The following is a 22,457-nucleotide window of genomic DNA, read 5'->3' as shown; positions in this document are numbered from 1 at the left end:
TGTGCCGCGGAACTGCGGTTGGGACCAATGGTATGGACTGGATTTGTAAGCTATAGCAAAGTGGGGCCAAATAAAAAGAATTATAATTTATAATATATATATTTTTCGGCTAGTGGACTGGATCCGTCCATTGGTATATTTATTCCAAGTTTGCGACATATTCTACAACAAACGTAAAATACGGTTATTAATATTTTGTCAACCGAAATACTTGTTGGATGCAAATTAAAACTTGCATTTTGAAATTAAACGATAACTTCATGAATTATAAGGAGATTTGATATTTCTCCCTGATGCAGATTTCAACACTAAAATACCTGACATGTTAGGAAAAATCCTGACGTATGGCTACCCTAGCCTATTTGCAAAATCTTATAGTCGACCGCGACCACCAATCCCTGGACTTATTCGACCCTCTACGAAAAACGCTTAGTGACTCAGCTGCTATAGACTGTTACAAGTAAGACAAGTGCACTCAAATGTTTTCTATAAACTTATGTTTTTCGAAGTTGTAAATAAGTTTACTAAATACTGTTTGCGCGATATATTGCATTTTATGCCGATCCCTTCTATTGCAAACGCTTAACTGCTTGGTCATTTCATTCAAAAGAAAAAAAAAGTTAAATTTTGACCTAGATCATTGTTGTCTAACTTCCATATCGTTTTAAAGTTTAAAATTAAAATAAAACTGTCTGTAATAAAACTAAAGCACTGTAGATGGGATTAAATAAGCTCTTTTATTTAGTTTTATGATGTAACAATACTTAGTGTTGTATTCGAGATTGTTTAAGCGTTAGTCTGGGGTAAATAGACAAAATTATAGTCTATAAAATTATAGGATTTTCGCTCGTTGTGGCGGTTTTTGTTTAAATTGTAGGCGTATAGTCTAGTGTGAAATGAGAAAGTTTAGAACCTATCGCCCAACTTAACGGAACTTTAGGCTGTAGACCCGGTTTCATGATTATTTATAACTTGTGAAGTTATTTGATTTGGCGGAGTTTTCGTCCTGAATTAATAGAACTGTTGGAACGACATACACTTTAAAAGGTTAGGGTTTAGGTTAGTTGTGTTACCCCTTCCAATGGTGTAGTTTACGAGTATACCAGGGAAGGTAGTGATTAACTAACTTATCACTGTTAGTGTATTTATTCCTATCTCTTAATATTAAACCGGCATCATTCCTCATTTGCCCCCTTTTTTGTTATGAGATTAAAAAACTGTTTTCCGCTATAAAACGCGTCCATTATCGTTTTTTACAGCATATCTTTGTCTACAGCTTTGCTGAAATTCATGACTTACTGACCCGCGCAATTGTAATAGTAAGCCACCCGATGCAGTTATCAGCCGGCAAAAACATATAAAGGAATTTAAAAGGTTATAGATTGTTGTTGGTTCACGCAGCCTTGTTTTCTGACAGACTTTGTGGTGCTATTCGCTTGGATTAGGACTTGACGGGGGTAAGTAATGACTGGCCTTTAATGGGTAACTTATTGTTAATTGTTAAAAATGACTTGCATTTTACAGAAACCGTTAAAATAGCAATACCGTAGAACATTTAAGCAAAAAATGCTTCCAAGGGGAAAAACTTAAATCCAGCTGCAAAACTTGTGTGACATTTCTCACAATGCACGCCAGTGGCTGCTGTTAACCATAAATCAAACCTCCGCGGCGAATATCTGCCTCCGTGATAGTGCGCTCTCATCAATAAAGTGACGCTCTCATCAATAAAGTGTTCTTCGCGACGCATCTGACCCGTCAAACTGCTAAGTTCAAACATCGCTCCATTCACAATTCGCATGTGTCGTGATCTGGCACTGGAAGCTAATTTCGCGTTCCATAATAGCGCGAAAAGGTGAGAAGCGTAATTAATCACGAACCATATGCGGATTTTTAATGGATAATGAAAAACTTTGCTAAAAGTACGCAATTTAAACCTTATAAAATTTTGAGTCGAAAGTACTTTTATTAAAAGGCATATTAAATGTACAGTATTAAAATGAGGCTGCGTTTTTACAATAAATAAATCGACAATAAAGGTGTATATATTTCTTCTATATATTTCTTGTACTTCTAGTAAATGGTTCTAGTTTCCACCAGGAAATCTTAAAGGTATCGCCATTTGTTTTATCTTTCCGAAACAAAAAAAGTTTTTAAATATCCCATGCGGCTAGCAAAAACGACACGATATCCTGATGATTCAAGTCCAGCAAAAAAACAAAACCCGACAGCTACATCGTCAGCACACAACAGGTAGATGGGACCGATCTTTCGTAAATGTCGCGGCTATTTCTTAAAGCCGTGTCGTTCGTCATCCCCTAAATGAGCCCGGTCTGCGCGTCGATGACTTGCGCAATGGCACGACCTTCAAGAGGAAGCCATTTCTGCCACGCGATTTGCGCGCTGACCTCCGTCAAGAAATTGAGCTTGCGATATTTTCTTCCGTATTTGCGCCGGACTCGCAAAGTGCAAATGACGTTGGTTGCTTTCTAAGCGCGTAACGAAAATAATAGTGCGTCGTTATTGCGGGCGCCCGTGTATTTCGTTGTTGCCGAAAGGACGTCACTCTCGTTGTTTTACTCAGTGAAGTCATACTTGTTTTTTATGGGGTGTTCGTTTTAAAGAAGCGCAAAAATTATTTCGTTTATGAATCCTTTTTAGGCGACGCAACTACGTTGGAGTGAAATATTTACCTTTTTAAATAAAATGCCCTTAAATTCAAAGTAATGAAGTTATTTCAACCATGGAATCATGTTTACTGGTTAATTTATTTGCGAGGTTCGTGTTGACAATAGTATGGTATTATTTTCTCCTCAAACAGCCATTCTCTTCATATCATTTCATTGGGGTGACAGACGTTTTCTTGGTAAGTTGTAATTTTTACAACGCTTGTTATCCACCTTCATCCGAAGAAAGCGTAAAAAATAATACCACGGCCTAAAATAATCTTCGAAATGGTCGGGCAAACTTAATTTTTTCTTTCAACTAAATGCGGAAATTTATAAATAGCTTATAACAATGTGAGCATTTTAGTTTTCTAAAGCGCAACCCAGGGTTTTGATAAACGGATTAAGTTTAAGATTGAAAATCTTAGATGCGAATAAAATTGCCATTCGATTTAAAAAGCGATCAGCGAAAAGAAACGCCTCAAAATTCCCGTTGATAACCTAAGAAAGGGCCAACCAAGTTCAGGGTGCTTTCCTCTGAACCAGTTGTTTTCAAAATGTGCGCCGTGACACGAAATAAGGCGCTTTTTGTAATTTTAGAAATGTCCTTAGAGCCAGTGAAATATCTGTATTACAAAGGCAACTTTTTTTCTAAAAACGGAGATGACTGGCAACCTTTGGAGCATAAAGCCTGGTGGTTGTATAGTTAGACGTATAGAATGAATATCAAACCCAAAAAGAAGTATATATAGCTAGCATTTTGTGAACGCATCGAACGTTAGATGTTCAAAATGAATAAAGAAGTATTCAAAACGTTAACGAAATGCTACCTATTTTATGCTTCTGAATAAGATATTTGATGTTCATTCTAAAATCAACTTTAACTCGTACGAAAAGTATGCCTCGATTATTTTTGTTTCAATGAGCTAAAAAGGCTCGAGAACCACCTTTGTACACGTAAACAAACAAATTTCCGGCGCGTCTCCGGTTTCTCCTCTATATCGTGTGAGTCGGGAAACATTTCGTGACGACACAGCGACCGGTAAACGGCGTGATGCTGCGGTGGACGTGACCCATTCAAATCGCCTCCTCGCGGCCCAGATAAACGGCGATTTTCCGGGGCCATTCTCCCGCGTTTAGACGCTGCGCAAATGCCGCGTGCGTCACAATGGCAATCGTGACGTCACGCCCATAACAATGTGTCCGTTCTCGCAAAGTCGAAAGCTTATAGGTTTTTCAGCGTGGTGGGCGGGGCGGGCAGATGGGCGTGAGCTTATTGTAACCCGGGTTAAATTTAAAGCACGTTTTCCCGTGAGCTCCGAAATGACCATGCGCCTTTCCGCATTCTAACTGCGCGAGCGTGTTCTTTTGTCGTGCTGGCATTCTCCGCGCTGGTATCCGTCCTCCATGCGCCTGCTTTGCGCCGAATTTGGAGTCAATAGGCCTTATATGGCGCTGTGTGGCAAAATGGCGGTATTGTCGATTGGGCTTGTAAAATAATTGGGCCTGTCACGCGTCTTTTTCTAATCCCCGAAACATGTAAAATGCCCCGCTTTAAACTGTCAATTCATGCCGAAGCCCCCCGCCCGAAAGCCGACTTCAATTGCCATATTGGTGATAAATTAATAGTTCAGTCGATCGGTCTATTGTATTGAATGCACGATTTGACTTTTTGGCTGCGCATTTCACCAACATCACAGTAAAATTAATCACTCTTCCGTTTGAAACGATTACCATTTATGCGATGCGTTGATTCATTGAATATTGATTCATTAAATATTTTTCTCTACAATTCAATGTTGCCTTTCACAAACGTAAATTTTCGAAAATGGCTGTTAAATCAGGTTAAGTTTTTTCTGGTGTTTTTTAGTGCTGCGTTCAGTGTGTAAATTAACGACCATTAGGGTTTCATGATTTTGTGTTGAAAATCGCATTTGTGAAAGCTAGACGCTGTTACAAAAGGAACAAACAAAAAAAATTATTTTCAAATTATTTTTTGATCCGTTAACTCAGTGGTTCTTAAGCTGTGGTACACGCCAAGGGTTTTCAGATGCTATATTCGCTATATCAGCTTTCAGGTGTTATGCGGTGTTCAGAATGCGTAAATAAGAAGATATCTCCTAGCCATTACTCGTAATTGACGACAATAACTTCAAATGGGAGCAAACATTCTTTAGACTTTCCTGTCTTAATCAAAGTCAGTCAGTTATAAGTTTACGCAAGATATATTTTCTCTTTGTAACTTTTAATTGACCCACAATCTAAATATGCAATTGGCGGAAAGAGCAAGATTTTTGTTTTAAAGCCTATATTTAAACACATTGGTTCAAAACCAGGTGGTACTCTATCCAAAAACAAATTCAAAACACTGCGTTTCATCCACAAGGAGGACATCATCTTTATAACGATTTCGAATAACGTTTCATTAAACAGCTCGTCGCATGTTAATGATCGAAAGGTTAAGCAAAGGACTGTAGGTGCTAAATTTGGCCGAGTCTGCACATGTCGGAAACTTGTGGTAACAAGGATTGGCCATTAGTCGTTGGGGTGATCAACTGCTGCTATGGGCAGACGCCTAACGGATCCCGAAATGTTGCGGGAATCGCATGGATCGAAAATCGTGATGCGATAATAATTTGACGAGACCGGAAAGTTTTTCTGTTCCTATCGAAAACGAATTGCGTTATAACCGCCTTTTACCCTACTCAAATATAGAAGTTGCATAACAAAATTTTCTAATTAGAGTTATTTTAGGGTGTGTTTGTAACATGCTTTTTACCTGTTACATTATTTGCATTTAACACTTAAAAAAAATTATAATTTAAAAGTTAACTTTGGGTGATCTTGTTGAAAAGCTTAATTAATAAAGTACTTTAAAATTTTTGTATTATAACCACAATTTTGCTAAATAAACAGTGCTTTTTTTAAATGATATTATATTCATTGGGTGACAATCGCTGGTAACAAAACAGACACGCACCTAGCTTGCAAATTTAGCTGATTTATGCGTGCTTCGAAACCGTGCTATTGCGCTGGCAACTTTTTAGAAAAGGTAATGCGTGGAAATGAGATTTTTAGAAGAGTAGTGCTATGATTAAGGATAATTTTACTTAAAGGTGGGCCTATGATGTAATGCAGTTCTTCTCAGTCGTTCGCCTGGTATTACTTAGTACGTATCAATAAGGTGTGGCGGCATAGAACAATTAGCACAAAGAACTATTGCAATTCACTTTTAACGCGAAACTGGTCTACAATATACTGTATAGGAATGTCGAACAGGTTAAAGTGTTTTCGCCTTCAACAAAAGTAAATTAGCGTACTAAAAGTCCCACCTGTAAAAAATTCGCAACCAATCGGTTGTTAAGTGGTGGTATAACGTATACAAGGCGATAATTTATTTTCAGAATATAGGCAAGAGAGATTGTTTTTAGATCGCTGGTAATTCTGTGAAAGGTTAGCCTATCACTAAGGTTTTTTTTTTTCCTTGTGAAACCGGAAAGCTCGATTTTATGACAGGAACTCCTAGCACAAGCACAAGAACAATTAAAAAATTAAGCAGTTAAATGCTATTATTCCGCTGTGGGTATCCGCTGCATGGGTGCTTTCGCTTGGTAAACAGTATGCAAATCGTGTATCCTGTATTGCCTAATATGTCGTGACAATTAGAAAGAGAATCCGAATTGGTATTTATTGCATAAAAAGTAGGAGTGTGGTAAATTTAACCACTCCCTAATTTGAAGCAATTGCTGACTCGATATCGGTGTCTTTAGGGAAGAGAAATCAGTAAATTGATTCACTAAACCTTTCCGTGTACTTTGGGCAAGAATCCAATTATAACACATGTTTATGATTGTATCAATTGCTGACTACTCGAAAAAGATTATGGTTTAAAGTGGTTCTAAAGTGCCCTTGTTTTAATAAGTTAATAACTTAGGGTGCGTGAAGTATAGTTTTAGGACATTCACCAAAATATTTCTTAAACTTCTAATAAAAGAAGATAGTTGAAAATGATTGAAACAAAGCCAATGGAATGAACCCACCTCTTTAAAGTTTGCTTTTATAAAGTCTTAATATATGTTTTTTTTGGTCTTTTTTACATATAGTTTTTTTGCAATTATCGTTAAACTTTTTGAAGTATTTTTGCTAATATGAGACCGTGAATTACTAAAAAATTGCAAAGGGTTCTCCAATCAAATTTTTTGAAAGGTTTTGAAACAACTGGTCTGATAAAAAAAGCTGTTAGAAAGACTGCGAATCTTATTTTAAGTAACGATACCTGTTACACATACACTAAACTCGCCAGACAACGAGCATTTTCTTCAAATTAACGTATAAAGTTGATGTATTTTGAAATAAGATGACATGCGAGTGTTTAATAGTGTTGCATAAGGTGTAATAAAGTAATCCTAAAGTATAAATACTAGAAAAATTAAAAATAGTTTGACTTGCTCATGTAACATAAGGACAGGACAAAGGGGAAGCCCGGTTGAGAAACCTTGATCTAGTCTAAGCTGTTAGAAGGGCTGGGAATCCTAATTAAGTTATAACTTATAATACTGTGTACATACACTAAAAAAGGTCGCCAGCTGGGCCACTTTTAGCTCTATTACGGGTTCATGACAGATCGCAGATTATAGCAGCGCACCCACTACCACCTTCTCGCGGTAAGCGCGTAAAAATCGGAAAGGTTGCAGCCAATTGCGAAGGGATGCCATCACGCATCATACGCTGCCATCCAGGTCGATACAGTTGCACAAGGCCTTCGTTATACTGTGCCCTTTGCGCTAAGCGTCTTGTTTTGCTTAGCGCTTGATCCGCCTTTGGATCGAGGCGTTGGTCATCGATGGGCCATGTTACTTATGCCTTTGCGGTCTTGTCAACAAATCGAACACGGCTGCCCAACCCGTTTCTTCCACGACGCTACAATCGTTACGCCCATGTCAGTTTGTCAGCGCTCAGGCGAAAGGCCTTTGTGTAGGTTCTGCACTCTGCTATTTTTAAACGCGCACGTAAGCCCGTAGACTTTGAATGATTGAAACCGGGTCGCGACGATTTCTGAATTATTTTGCAATTAATATTTGTCCTGGTCTTCACGCGTATAAATATTTTGGGACTTTGTCTTCTCACGCACTTTTTTTTTGTTTTTTTCGTGCCGTTGCAATACGGAGTTTAAAACTTGTGGTTTATTCAAATGCATTGCGCCATCAAACAACCTTACTTCGTTTTTGCGTTCGGTAAATCATTTACGTCGTTTATGGACTGCTTATAGTTCGAATCTACAGAGTGGGCCAAAAGTAGGCTTACAGTCATAAAAAGTAGGGTTTGGGTCTCAAAGTAAATTTATTGTTTGGGGTTCACCTTGTTCTTTACAACACCCCCCAAAAAGAAATCCATTGGTGTCAGGTCAGGTGAGCGTGGTGGCCATTCGATGCTACCTCTTCTTACAAACAAACGCTGTGGAATAACTGTAAGCCTACTTTAGGCCTACTCTGTATATAATTGTAAAGTATATTGTAACGGCATGTAAATTTCATAAAAAAAATACTTCGGTGCGCGCAATCGCAATTATAAGTTAGAGCTTTCGAATTTTTTTAGTAACATTTAACGTCTCCGTCTTAACAATACTTGTATGCAGATCTTACAATTCGATGTGGCAGCCTTGCCTTTATTTCGTGATGCGAGTTGAATAATTAGGTTAAAAATCCTATTTTTGTTGGTCGCTGATGACTTAATGCTAGCCCGAGTCGTTTTTGGCACCGTCACATGTGCATTTGCTTTTGGCAGGCCGTGTTGTTTACGTCTGGAAATGGGCTCGGGGCATGACATAAAGTTTGTCAGCACATGAATATACGTATGTGGTCAATTTGAGTTTTAGTGCCATCCACATTTATAACTTTTTTCAGTTTCTCTTTGTTATTACGGCAAATTACCCTATGTAAGTTCTAAATTCGTCACACCGTCTGGCCCTCAAAGTTTCATATTTATTTTGTTTAGTTTCATTTTAAAAACGAATATAGATACAAAGTCAATACCTAGCTTTTCACAAAAGGGAAAATTAAAATCACAGTCAGGTCGTTAAAAATTTCCCAACAGTTTAGTTTGTACAGAAAACATGTAGTGTGGTTTTGCGTGGTCTTTTCGGTGACAATTGTCAACACACAAAACCTTTTATGCGTGGGATTTTATTTGTTCGGGGTTGGACAATATGACGTAATCGATCACGTGACCCTGGTGCAACGCAATATTTTACCGTTACGTAACGTGAGTTGGCATTATTGGGACGCTATTGCGACACACAAAGTCGTTTTCCTCTGTTTTTTTAATTAAACGTTGCGTGTGTTTCCGGTGTTGCGCCAACTGCAAACGTCATGTTTCGAAGCACTGTCGGGGAACGCTGTCTAACGACACGTTTTTTTCTTTTAAATATAATTTAAGATATTTTAATTCGAATCGGCCATTTTGATTTGGTTTTAAAACCGATGATTTAGTTTTTTTTTTTGGATAATTGCCATTGTGGTTTTGGTAATAAAAAGTATTTATGCTTTTAATTTTATTTTCGAGTTTCTTGTTGTAAAATAAAATTTACTGAAGATAATACAAGCTCGTATCGAAACGTTTTAATCAAGGTGATATCGATCTACTCGACCTTTTTGGCTTTGCAATTCATTATCAAGTTACACTACAGATCCGTGCATAGTGTGCCTAAAATAAAATGTATTAATTAAATTATATTTTTCGTTGTCAATCTGTTTTCTATACCACATTGGAGCGTGCGCTTTACATCGTCAAGCATTGGGTCTGTTTAATAACTATTTATCTGTAATAGTGTTTAAAATTTAATGGTTTAAAAGATTTATTCACAAGTTCTTACACAAAATCACCCGCCGTGGTTTGCTGTTTACTTTAATTGTTGACGCTCTCCCAAATTTGAATTTAAACGAGGCGCGACGCTGGGCGTAAAACCACGTTAATGTGCAACTAATGGAGGGACACGGGCGGCGAAACTCTCACCCGAATCAAATTCTCTATTTGCCTTTTCGCCGCCGCACCGTTGCAGTTCGATTTCTCCGGCAACGTACCAACCAACCCTATAGACCAGTGGTTCTCAACCTTTTTTCTTTCGTGGCCCATTTTCGTTGCACAAAAATTTTGTGGCCCAATAAATTTCTATGAATGGACAAACTGTAAAAATGTTTAGAACAAAATATAGTGGAGCATATAACAATAAATTTACGTTTCATTTACATTCCAACTTAATTCCTCCCCAAGCCATTATACCTGTAAAATTAGGTATAGTGACACAAATGAAACTAAATTCTTCAATAAATCTAGCTTTTCTATATTGGTCTGTGGCCCATCTAAAAAGTTGCCATGGCCCACCAGTTGAGCCATGGCCCACTAGTTGAGCACCGCTGCTATAGACGCCCCTTTCCTTACCTTACAGCCCAACTTCCCACGAAGAGTAATTAGCGTCTTGCGCTTCCTCTAACGATTATATCACCTGAAACAGTTGGCAACAATGGCCATTGTCGCGTTAATTGTCCGCTGGACGGGGTGCTTGTTATCGCGGCCCCCAGCCCGGAAACTCGCTCCTTGTTTGTTTGTACTGTTGCCACTAATTACTTTTTTGCAAAGTTGTTAGATTCAAGTTTCCACACGAGTCGTAGTACGATTTTTCCAAAAAGGTTGCTATACATTTTTTTTATAGTCTCTTAATAAAAGATACACGATTGTTGTTTTACCGACCCTCCCTGTACATTTTTAGAGCTAACTATTTTATTAGCTTTCTTGAAGCTTAAGACTATTTGTAACAATTCTAGATGGAAGTTTAAATTAGAAGATTTGGAGTTCGTATTTGCGTCGCGTCTTCTAAACCCTGATACTTGGTGTCGATCTGCCTTCAACGCTGCGAAATCCACGATTAAGGCCGCCTCGCCGCCCGCTAAAAGTTTTAAGCGAGTTCTAATCATACGGCGCGCCGCCGCCATCTAACTTTGACCGTGATGCGGATTCTAATCACCGTCACATGTGTGTTTAGCAAAACCTACCCCCTGTATCATTTGGGTATGATTATGTTCCGAGTTCATTAAAGAGCGTGTTTAATAAATTAATTTGAATAGAACTGACCCTGTTAGACGGTCAAAAGTTCCACTCTTAACTGTTTTTGATGTTTTTTTTTGGGTAGTTCCCCGAAATATATTGAGAAATACCAAGTGAGGTTTAAAGAACAACACATTTGTAAATCATATTCAATGAGTATAATTGCTTTGCGATTTAGCCAAATAAATTACTGCCACTTCCCTTTAATAACAACAGTACCTGTAGTACGGCGATTTTGTTTTCGCTACGTGAAGTGTCTCCTTATTTTACCACTAGGTGGACCACTTGCTCAACTTCGTCGCCGAATCGGCTTCGTCGCTACGACATCGCCATTCACAAAATGTCAGCCCGTTGGGTTGGTGCTGTGTGGAGGTTATTCGCTAGCGCACTTCAAACAATAATGGCAATCGACGAACAGTTATGACTTTTAAATAGTTGTTTTGTATTTGTTTTTTAGGCCGCTTTTATATCGCCGATTTTCATATTGTATACCAAATGCACGAATGGGCTGTGCACAGGTCATTCGCGAGCGTACTTTAAACACTAGTGGCAATCGACGAACAGTTATGACTTGTAGAATATTCCCTGTTTCCTATTTGTTTTAGGCCGCCGAGCTTATAGCGCCGATTTTTACATTGTCCGCCAAATGCACAGAAACGTGATTCCTCAAGTATTACATTCCCACGCTCGGGCTTGCCGATACATGTTGCCAGTTTATGAAATCAGCGCCGGGAAGTTTCGCAATGCATCCGTTCGCACCGCAAGATTCCCGCTTATTTTCGAACGAAAGAAAAGGAATGCGCGGTACGCGAATGTCGGAAATACGCGGCGCTGTGGCTTCGAACAACGGGAGGGCGGCGACAAGTGTTTCCTGCATACGAGATGATTTAAGAAGAATTAACCCCCGTCCCTAACCCGCGTGTTTTCAATTGATAAACAATTTTCGACAGCTCCTTCCTGTCAATGAGGCCTGCGCGAGGCGAAGGACGTCCTTCTGATAAGGGGATAGGCGTCGCCGTGTTGACTGACTGCCGAAATGCTGCGTTTTGTTCGGTTTCATAAGCAAGGGCCCCGCGTTCGTCAGCAAGCGTAGTTTTGCGCATTCCGAATACCGAAGGAGTGCCAACGGTTTCCCGGTCGTAAATGTTTCCATTTCCCTCGGTGAAGCAAATGGAGCGAAAATATTTTCAGCATAGCTTCGTTTTCAGCGGTCGAACCTTTTCAGCATTGTCTTTGTCTTACGTAGGAGTCAGTCTATTCCGCGCAAAATTCGATTTAAAGATAGTGTATTCGGCACAACTACAGCCTAAAATTAGGATGAAATCGATTTAGCTGCTTTTCCCGTTAAAGCGCACGCTTTGATCAATACAGCTGTGTGAAGTTGGAATGCGTTCTGTGGCGGGGGTCGTTTCGCCGTGTGGGGATCGAATACCTGGCAAGTGAAAATCGGTAAAGACCCTTGCGTAACGAAAAGTGGGGACAGGGCTTTGTCCTTTTACGCTCTTGACAAAGCGCCAACGCCAAACCGAGCGAAACTGCGCACGGCGTTGTAAAATCCGGGCCAATATTCAATAAGAGGCGTAGAATCGATAGGGCGACATGATAGTAATAACAAGCGATGCGCGTATGACGCCGCACTCACTCGCATTGACAAGTGTCCGCGCCTTTGTCACTCAATCCCTCAACTTCCGGCCCCCCGCCAAGCGAAGCGTCAACTGTAACGTTGAGTCGCTCTGGGCAATCGAGGCGGGGAATGAGAGCAACCTCTTGTGCCGCGCTCGACTCGTTATTTCCTTTATCGCCCTTGCGCGCTGCCAATTACTCGGAGAGCGGGCGCCTTTTTTTCTTCGCGCCTTGAGCGTCGGCGCGAGCCAAAGAGAAAAAGCCAGAGCGCTATTTTTCCTCCCGCTCCGCGTTGGTCCACAAAACCGTGGCGGGCCTTCGCTTCCAATCATACTCGAGCAGTTGGCGTGGTCGGCTTACAAGTCTGAGCGTATATAACACAGCACACTCGTGGTTTGCTCTAATAGCAGCTTAATTCAATCGGCTGCCTGTCTAAGACAGGCGACCTTAACTGGGTCGCAGACTTGGAGTAGTCATAGCCTGGTGTGTGCTTTGGTTTTGCAGTTAGTATAGTTTCAATGAAGTGTTATGTATAAGGTTTTGCACTGTATCTAACGTTTTGTGTCTCGTCTGTTTGCAGAGATATATAGCTTTTTGTGAAAAAACTTGTTCGACCTGCTCTTACAAACAAGTTCTGCCGCGTTCGTGCTACCTGCCAAGAACCGTTACAAGCTTGAAAAAAACTAAAGAATTCATACAGACATACCCGTACAACACCCGTTGAAATCTCACAGTAATGAAGATTACAATGGCCACCAAGGAATTTGTGACCTGCGATGCGCTCAGAGACCGCCTTTGCCGCCAGGAAGACGTTCTGCTTCTCGACTGCCGCTCCAACGAAGAATACCGCTACGGCCACATCAGCGGCTCGCACAACATCGTACTTCCCCAGCTAATGATGCGACGTCTCAAGGCCAACAAGCTCTCGCTAAAGAGCCTTGTGCCGCCCAACTTTCGCCAGGAGAAGGAAGCCTTCCTTAAAAAGTGCACCACCTTCCAAGTCGTGCTCTACGACCAGTTCACCGCCGAGCTGAACAACAACGACACCTCGATGCTGAACCTGCTCTACAACCGCATGGCCAACGAGGGCTGCAACGTGATCGTGCTCAAAGGTAAGCCTTACGTTTTTTTCTAAGAAAGCTTGTGTTTTGCGTGAAAGGTTGGTGATTGTAAAAACAGCCGCCCTATTGGTGTTCGCTTGGTAGAGTTAGGGAATCGCGCTGTTGGTATTGTCGCACCTACTTGACAGGCGGGCAATCGTAACGAAAGCTTCGGCGTCGAGTAGTAAAACCAAAATACAGTATACTGGTCTGTTTGGTGGGAACCGGCTTATCACTCGCTCGCCTAAGTGCCAGCTCAGCAGCCAGTGTTACCAGCAGCGCGCATGGTGACTGGGCCGCTAAGTCACGCTGGGATCATGACACCATTCACTCTAGGCCGGATGTGGCTTTAATATCAGGCCGCAGCGCCGTATAAGACGTGACGACAATAGCTGTCACGTAATAATCCGCGTGCGGGGGACAACCGCTTCCAATTATCGAAAGCCCAGAATTCGTATTAGATCCGGAATTTCTTGTAAGTGCGAGTCGTAAAAGCCTTCCCGCTTATTAAACATCGTTAGATCGCGATTTTCCGGATTGCCCGGGACCGTTGTTTACTTAGCAAAAGGGAAAATCGCTTTTTTGGTTGGCGAAGCTCTAAAAATAGCACCCGGCGGTTTTTCGAGCGATTTCTGTCTCGCTTTTCCATTGTAGAGAGTGCACTTAAGGGCAAACACAGGGCTCAACGTGTAATCGCGAAACCCGTATTTGCGCCGTGTCAACAGCAGCGGCAAACGAGCGACCAAGAGGAATAAGTCGGACCGACGGTCTTTGCACGACAAACAAAACGAGCGTGAATCACCGTCGGCCGTCTCAATAGCGCGAGCGCGCGCCCGCGAGATTCTCTTCAGCCGTCGATTTTCCGGCCTGCTATTTGCCCGAGGTTAACCATCAACCCGAACGACTGGCGGCCTTCTCACGCGATGTTCTACGCTTGGCCGCACGCGGTAATCTCGCGCGCATCAGGTGTGTGCGGCGACAGGCGGCGAAAATCTCGCAAGCGTGAATCAGCCGCCCATAGGTAGCTCAAGCCCCGTGTATAGACTCTGGGTTAAGGTAATCCGAAACCGGTTTAGGCGCCCCGGGTCTCGCCTCAAAACAGCGTGTTGATATAACTCGCAGTGCAAGCGAATTTACCGTACCGCAAAAGCTATTTCGCGTTGAAAATGCGACCGATTTTCGTTTTCGGCATGAAATTTTCGCTCGTTTTCGCGGTTTTAAAACTACATGTTTAGGGGGCAATTGCGCGTCGTCTGAAGCGGCGCAGTCGGCCGCTCGCAATATCGAGTTACGGTAAACGGGCGCCTCTGGGTGCAGCGATAAGAGCCGGGTTCGCCAGCGAGGGAATCCCTCTCTTCTCGAATTGTTTGCCATGCGAGAGCGAGCAGCGCCCGAAGAGCGGTGATAACCGTGCGATCGTGATTTACGGCAGGGCTTACTAAACACACAGCTCATCCGGTGTAAGGGACACCGCCTCAACCCCGGCGCCGAGTTCGAGTAAATTTTCCTTCGGCCGCTTTGTCGACACGCGGCGAAAAAATCCACCGTGTGCGGTATTTGTTAATCGGTAACCTGTGCGTGTGCGATTTGCGGTTCCCATAAGGCAATCGAAGAGCGAGAAATGCCTTAAAATTGCTTTTTTCGTTTTGCGATTCTTTTACATCTGTCGTAAACGTTCGTTAAAAAAACGCACGCGTTCGTTAGTGTTTTGACCTCGTGTGCCGCTTTTATGGCTAGTTTAACGAACGTCGCCCTTACTAGGGTCACCAAAACAGCGCTCCTCGAAAGGACAAAAAACTAGCGGATTGTATTTCGAAGTGGAAAAGTTTCTTGCCCGGTCACGGTCGTGAGTTGAGTTTCGGGCGATTGAGCAGTGACTCACGCAACGCTTTCGAGCCGTTTGCTGGTTTAAGCTCCCCAGAGAGCGGCGGATTTACGCTTAAGGCCACTCGAGAAGCCTTCTTGCGTTGCGATTCATGACTAGACTCCGCTGCCAGCTCGATAGACGATGAGCAAGCGCCGACACTTGCGTATCTGCTGTTCACGCTTTGGCCACAATTGTGAATGACTAGCGCCGGACGTGCTGCGACAGCGAGCTCGCGCATTATTTTATCTCTATATATAAACCCGTTAGAGGTGACTCGCATATAGGAGCGGCGCTCGCTCTCAGGCAAGCAAGCCGGAAGCGGTCTATTGCTCGACATGCTGTTACGCATTCCGCGCTCGTGTAACGGCACGACGCCGATACATATAGAAAGTAGGACGCCCCGCCTGCGTAACACAACTCGCGACAAGACGAGCCAGAAGCCTGTAACGTGAACTCTTCACCTTTTTCTCTCAGGGGGCTACACGAAATTCCAAGTCGGCCACCCGGACTTCTGCACCAAAGCAAACGGATCTTCGAGCGACGCCGACGATGAAGGATGCGGCAGCGACGACTCCGCCTCCTCCTCACCGGCTGGCGGAAGATGCTCCCCGATGACTCCATTGGGACTCACGCCCTCCATCCTTGGACTCGGATCACTTCGCATCACCTGCGACAACAACAACGAAGAAGATGAAGATCACCTGGACAACGGCTTCCACCTGCGCGGAAAAAGGTCAGGACCGAGATTCGACAACCACAGAGCGAACCGATGCGCTCAGCACAGCGACCGCTTCAACAGCGAAGGCGAGTCGGACGACCCGAACAGCGCCAACAGCCTTTCCTCCACCGAAGGCAACACCACGAACCTTTCCCGTAAACCGGCGCCCCTCACCATTCGGCAAGCCTGCTGCACTTGCGACAAAGGCGCCTCGGCCAAGTCCCCTTCCCCTGTGTGCCCCTCGCCGTCCCCGGGACACCCCCTGTACGGTGGCGCCGCGGTCCCCGCCGAAATCCTGCCCGGCCTCTTTCTGGGCTGCGCCAACGACGCCTCTAACGCCGACACCTTGGCGCGCTTCAACATCAGCTACATCCTCAACGTTACACCCAATCTGCCCAACAAGTTCGAGGGCGACAAGCGCTACAACTACAAGCAGATTCCCATCACCGACCACTGGAGCCAGAACCTCTCCCAGTTTTTTCCCGAAGCCATCGAGTTTATCGGTGAGTTGATTCTAAGATCCCAACGGTAGCGTTACATTACATGATTACACTCTCCTCTCGTGTGAAAGGTCGTGCCGTTCTTCCTCCCAAAGCTTGTTAAGTGAACGCTATTTGCGTGGTAGAGTTCGAGCTAATCGTCCTCAGAGATGCCAACGCGTCGATTTGCTTCGGCGATAAACAAAGCGCGGTTTCGTTTCAAGTTGGGCCTCTTCATTGCGTTAATGACCAAGTAATTTCGCGGGTTAGTTTTCAAGCGCTCGACGCAGACCTGAAAGCTTTAAATTCGCCAAGAAGGCGGTTTGTGTCATGCCTCGGGGCCCAAAAGTGCAAAGTCTACGAGATTAGCGCAGTTACAAGTAAACAAGATTCCCCTTCTCTCAACGGCTGTTTAATTCTTGGCGCGCCTTCGTTTTGGCTCCAGACCCGACACTATAGTTTGTTATCTCTCGTTCCCAACGCTACGCAGCCCGTCTGCCGTCGACGTTTTTTACTACCGTTGCTGGCAATTGTCCTTTTCCCGCCTCTTTTCCAAATCGCGCCGCGCACAATGGAGTCTGGCCAGCGCACTTGGGTGCACAAAGCCCAGTCACCTGCCGTAAAAAGGCCGTAAACTCCATTAAAGCGAAGCGGATGAATGGCGCTGTACGGTCGCGTTACTGGGAGATCTCTAAAGGTCCCGTTGTGCCACCAACGCGAGGAGTTATGCGGCTTAAAGGAGAAAGCGCTTATTGAATCTGCGTGTGTGTTGTGTCAGCTGCCGCGCGTTTCCTCGCTCGATCTGCCAAATCCGCTTCGACAAAGCGAGGCAATTTCGAGTAAAAAGGGCAGTTCTTTCGGCGGTTTGATTTTTGAAAAATAATAACAACAGTCGCGCTCTAATCTTCGGTTGTAATTTCGAGGCGTGATTTCCAAACTGACACTTCAGGGCGTTGTCCCAAAGTCTTGTCGGCGACCGGCGCGCACCGCACGTAACGCTTGCCGCCGCCGGATAACAACAAATTCCAATAGAGCCTAGAAAACAGCCTTAATTGCGGCCCTTTCCGTCCGCCCATCTCTTCACGGTACCAGCCTGCGCCAGGCTCCGCTGTAAAATGCCACTTTCGCTAACCCGGCAATTAACGTCCGACTTTATCTGGCGCGCTCTTAAGAGCAGTGACGAAGCGCTAGAAATATTCGGTCATAAATAGCCGCCCGTCGAGGGAATAGCGATAGATGCGTGGCAGCCTCGCGCTGTGCCGAAAAACAAAACAAGATTTTGTATCAGCCATGTGTGTGTTTTTGACTGGTCGTCACGTTTTGGACTTTGCGCCAGCTATTGTGGGTGGCATACGCGAAACGGAAAACTTGGCAGGCGTTTCGATCGGTACAGTCTCCTGGGATTTATCGCTCAAGTAATTCACTCCGCGTTTTAACGCTCCGAACTCACACAATGGTCGATTGTGTTCTGCTCTGGCCGAAGTAATGCGATTATGACGGACACACGAGTTCGGCTCCGTTCGCGTTGCTAGCGATTCGCGACGTTTTAAAGGAAAGCGTCTGAAGAAATTTCTAGAAAAAACCAACGCCACGCCACTTGTTGGAAACGGATTAGCGACCCAGTAATCGCGCGCATTCGTAAAAGCCGAACCGGCGCAACCCTGTCGAAACTTGGAATTCGTGTAAACAGGCAATCGGCTTACGCTGATAGCTCTTAGACATCGGTCGCTTAAGTTCAAAACCAACCCGCACTCTAAACTGCCACGTCTTCTTCTTTTTTCGAGAGAATAAAAATAAGATGGCGTGCCAAAGCCAGATAAATATAACCGGCGAGTTGGGGTAAAAATAACCCGAGCTCCGTTGTTTGGTTCGCAGTCGAGCGAGCAGCGACAATGGCAAGGGCTCGCCTCGCAGTCAGACAGACAACACTAGAAGGTTTACGGTGCACACAGATCCGAGTTTAAGTCGTAAACGCCCGGCACCCAGGCCCTTGGCGATCGTTGGAGCGTTCGATTGGCCTGTTTGCCGTAGCGCCAGGCTCGCACGAGTCGAATTCCACTTGGAAGTGGATTTGACGCGTTTCCCACGGCTATAGCGGGCCAGGAATCTCCGGTGCAGCCCCGCTGGTCGGAGGATTTTCAGCGTTTTCACCGGCCTAGCTTAGGCAGCCCGACGCCGCCCGGTCTCCGCCCGCGAGTATTTTCATGCGTTCCGTCGGAAGTTATCGAGCGACGCCAAAATTAGGTCGAACGTCGTTCTCTCACGCGCAAACCGCTACTGCAGAAAAAAGCTCTATTGTTCCGCCGACAGTAGCGCAAGGCAAACGGGGTTGTGTGTGATTCAGATTTGTGAGAAAAGCCGCTCGTCGCTGTCAGGTTGACGAGGGGCAAATTACGGGGCGCTGTCCGTGAACGAGCCTAAATTGCGATCACTCACGCACTCGCTTTGACACGCAAGGCGCGATGACTGGGCAGAAATCTTCCCAAAACAGCATAAACAGGCTCCATGTTGTTGTTCCGCGCTAAGTCCGTCCAGCATGTAAATGCGATGATTAGGGAAGCTCATAGAGGCGCTAATGCCGCGATAAAGATCGCCGCTGACGTTCCGAGTTTGTTTATTTGTCCTGGGCCCAGATGTCGTGCGAGCGCCCGGCTCTGAGCCGCTTTGGCCCGGCGGCTATTTTTCGGCGGCACGACATCGGACTTTGGCACGCGGAGCTTTCTCGCTGGAAAGGACTTTAATCAAATCAAAAGTCGATTTAGGGCGGGCGACTGTTTATGATTTACGTGTGGGAAGCGGCACGACCGGCAATTTTCTTTCTCCCCGAATATCTCTAGTGTAAATCCTATTTATAGACGATGTTTGTTTGCCGGGACTTTCTCCGTTGTCAGTCAAATTAAACGCTCTTTTTCTGCCAACAGATGAAGCCCGCTCTCGCAACTGCGGCGTCCTCGTGCACTGTCTGGCCGGCATCAGCCGATCAGTCACTGTCACCGTCGCCTACCTGATGCAGAAGCGTCGCTGGTCGCTCAACGACGCCTACGACTTTGTAAAGCAGCGCAAGAGCAACGTGTCGCCCAACTTCAACTTCATGGGCCAGCTGCTCGACTTCGAGAAGACCCTCGGCCTTGGCGACTCCAACTCTCCCCAGGAATCCAACAGCGGCAGTCCGGAACCGACCCTCTTCTTCACCTCGCCGCCTCCCCCCACCCCGACCCTGACCCTCCCGGTTCTCACCAAGGGTGGGGCCAGAACTGATGGGGCTCGCACCGCCTTCATTCTGCCAACCCCGCTTTCGTAAGCGCGTCGCGAAATATATTAATCCGCCACCGGTCAGCACCACACTGCAGCTGCTGCTAAGCGCATCAGTCGGGCCTAGAGGGCGCCTGGAGACGCCGGGACCCAACTGAAAAAGATGAAAGAGCACACGGCGCCGTCAAACGCCTGTACTACTGCTTTTGCCGTCACGTAAATGCGAGAAAATGGTTTTATTTCACTTTAGTCGCTCTCTAGATTAGAGGATTTATTATGATTGTCGCCCACGACTCGTTTTGTGTTTCACACGATAACGAAAGAACTATAGTTGTGCCTTTGTAGCCAATCGAAACCTGTAGCCAACGTATAGCGTTTAACCAAACCACACGATCCGCCAATGCGGACTAAACTAGAAAAGTAAACCCTAAGTGACGTGCTCCTAGCGCGACGTGTTTTTGATTTCAGCGCACCCTCGTGCGTTCGTTGTTCTTATTGTTCGACTGTGTAACAGACGTAGGCCTTACACACACACACAAGTGCTTTGTTGTTATTTTTGCTGCGCCGCAGCCACACAACGGCTGTTGAAGGCTTCACGGCAGCGCTTCTGTTCTTTTCGCAATACATTTTTGTTTTGTTTTTTTCCCGCTTTTTCTTGTTGCAAATTTTCAGCGAATAAATTATTATCCAAATGAAATATTCTATGTGTTTTTGTCATAGGTAAAATAGTTTTAGCTATTGCTTATAACAGCAGCTGTTAAAATAGTAGCCCAACCAAAGTTCTATTATTACAGAATAGTAAAAACACTGCATGGAACAACTAAAACTAAACAAATAATCTATTAGACCAGAATCCTTAACAAATTCAAAATGTAATGACGTAGGCCACCAAAAAAACATCGCCGAGAAAGTGCACGTTTAATTAATCCTTTCAAAATGAAATTAAATTAGTTCACCCATAACAAAAAAAAATCGTTTATAAATTGCTTCCGGCCCTTATACATGCTTGAGTGACTGACAACAAAGTATAGCAATTACTCAGAAGTGGTACAAATGCGATGACTTCCAAGCAATGTTTATCCACACCTGCGATTGAAGCTGGTGTATAGCTTTTTCGTGTGTTTTTTTGAAAGAAAACCAAGCCACAAGATAATGGAGCCTCCATAAACGAACGGTTGGCAGAAATAAAAATCATCTCTGTAACTTAACGGTGGTTTAGATGCAATGACTTCCTGCGCTAGATTTTCATCAAACAGCCGATCGTTTTACCATTACAAAATTTATGAGCAATAAATATTGTTGGTTTTATTATTGCCATTTCACAACCGTTAATCTACCGGTTAATTTGTTATGGCGATTACCTTTCAATATATGTTGCCAAAGCATATTGTTTTCGGACTTTCATATATCGTCCTAAAAAACTCTGACGATTTACTCGACCTTTTTGGCTTTGAAATTTATTATCAAGCTACATTACAGATTCGTGCATAGTGTACCCAAATAAACATTTCCTGTCGGAAACTTCACGTCATGGGATTTTCAAGGAAGTTCGAAAAGAAAACAGCGATGTTGATTTTGGTTTATCTAAACAGCTGAAAAAGCATCTGGTTTGTTGATTCAAGTAAAGCTGTATATTGTCAGTTTTCGGAAAGACACTTAAATTGAGAAATGCGTGGGCTTTTATGGTCGATCCAGAAGTTCCTTTAAGGGAGGAGGGCAGCAAAATGTTAAAGCGTGACGTCAAATGTTGCATCACAACGTTAGCTATAAAATTTCGAATAAACCTGAGCTGTGTTTAGAATTCGAAGGCGAATGCGTTTTCTCACATTCTTTTTCTATAGGCTACATGAACACAAGGCTACGGCGGTAACCCGTAACATAAGGATGATAATAAAAATAAGAGCGTAATTTTGTTAGGCGTTTTCACAACTTATTTCAGCAACAAAAGTACTTGCTATAGTCGGATTGTGTTTAACATATGGCAGACCCTGATAAAAAGTATTTATGTTTTGCTGATTTCAAGCGGCAAACCTTCATTTGAAAAGGTGAGCGACCGGTCATACCTGAAGTACAAAACCACAACGAGGCTGTAATTTAACGCAAGCCGTTTTAGCTCACACCAAGTTCAAAAAACAATTCAAGTTCACGACGAACCCATTTTAGGGTTGAATTTCTGCTTTCCCGCCAGTAGAAGGTGGAAGCGGTTCTCGAAAATTCGCCGAATTTGTGTCCCGAATGCGCGTTGATGCATTGATAACGATCACGGTGATCGATTAATAGTTCCTATATACAAGCGAGTATTGGTCGACGACAAGAGCTTTCGTTTCAACCAATGGCTGGCTATAGATACGCTTGTTGACAGAATTATAATTCGCGTTATACCGCTCTTGTCTTCTCAGTAGATTTGGGCGAAATGGCGACTGACAAGTCGTGATGCTGATTGAAAAATGACTCAAATAGTATTAGATCACTTTTAATTGGTTTATTTCGCGCTTGTTGACGCAATTTCATGGTGATTGAAATTTCAGTCGACTGGACAACTTGATATACGATTTGCGAGTAAACAAACGTTTTAAATGGGGCGTGTCGTTCAAAAGCATAAATGTTCAAATTTTATGTATTTGCAAAACTATTTTTGTCATCAAAATTCAAAGA

The 22,457-nt window shown here is 43.8% G+C and overlaps 1 protein-coding gene across 1 annotated transcript; it reads left to right on the top strand.

Annotated features, from left to right (window-relative positions):
- Positions 1–12,792: 12,792 nt before the first annotated feature.
- LOC146163527 (dual specificity protein phosphatase 6-like) lies at positions 12,793–20,499 on the top strand. Its single transcript, XM_083381373.1, has 3 exons — positions 12,793–13,498; positions 15,828–16,574; positions 19,472–20,499. The coding sequence occupies exons 1-3, from the start codon at positions 13,123–13,125 to the stop codon at positions 19,849–19,851; spliced, it is 1,503 nt and encodes a 500-aa protein (XP_083237499.1). The 5' UTR covers positions 12,793–13,122; the 3' UTR covers positions 19,852–20,499.
- Positions 20,500–22,457: the final 1,958 nt, after the last annotated feature.

Source organism: Ascidiella aspersa, chromosome 2 (assembly GCF_963924565.1).
Source record: "Ascidiella aspersa chromosome 2, kaAscAspe10.2, whole genome shotgun sequence".
NCBI classification, from domain to species: Eukaryota; Metazoa; Chordata; class Ascidiacea; order Phlebobranchia; family Ascidiidae; genus Ascidiella; species Ascidiella aspersa.
Note: the sequence above shows the minus strand (reverse complement) of the source record. Positions and strands in the feature narration are given on the sequence as shown.

What these genes read in the sequence shown, in the direction of transcription:
- LOC146163527 (XM_083381373.1), top strand. Translation starts at nt 13,123, where the DNA reads ATGAAGATTACAATGGCCACCAAGGAATTTGTGACCTGCGATGCGCTC. An exon ending in CAACGTGATCGTGCTCAAAG is followed by an intron (nt 13,499 to 15,827) that starts GTAAGCCTTACG and finishes TTTTTCTCTCAG; the next exon opens with GGGGCTACACGAAATTCCAA. An exon ending in CGAAGCCATCGAGTTTATCG is followed by an intron (nt 16,575 to 19,471) that starts GTGAGTTGATTC and finishes TTCTGCCAACAG; the next exon opens with ATGAAGCCCGCTCTCGCAAC.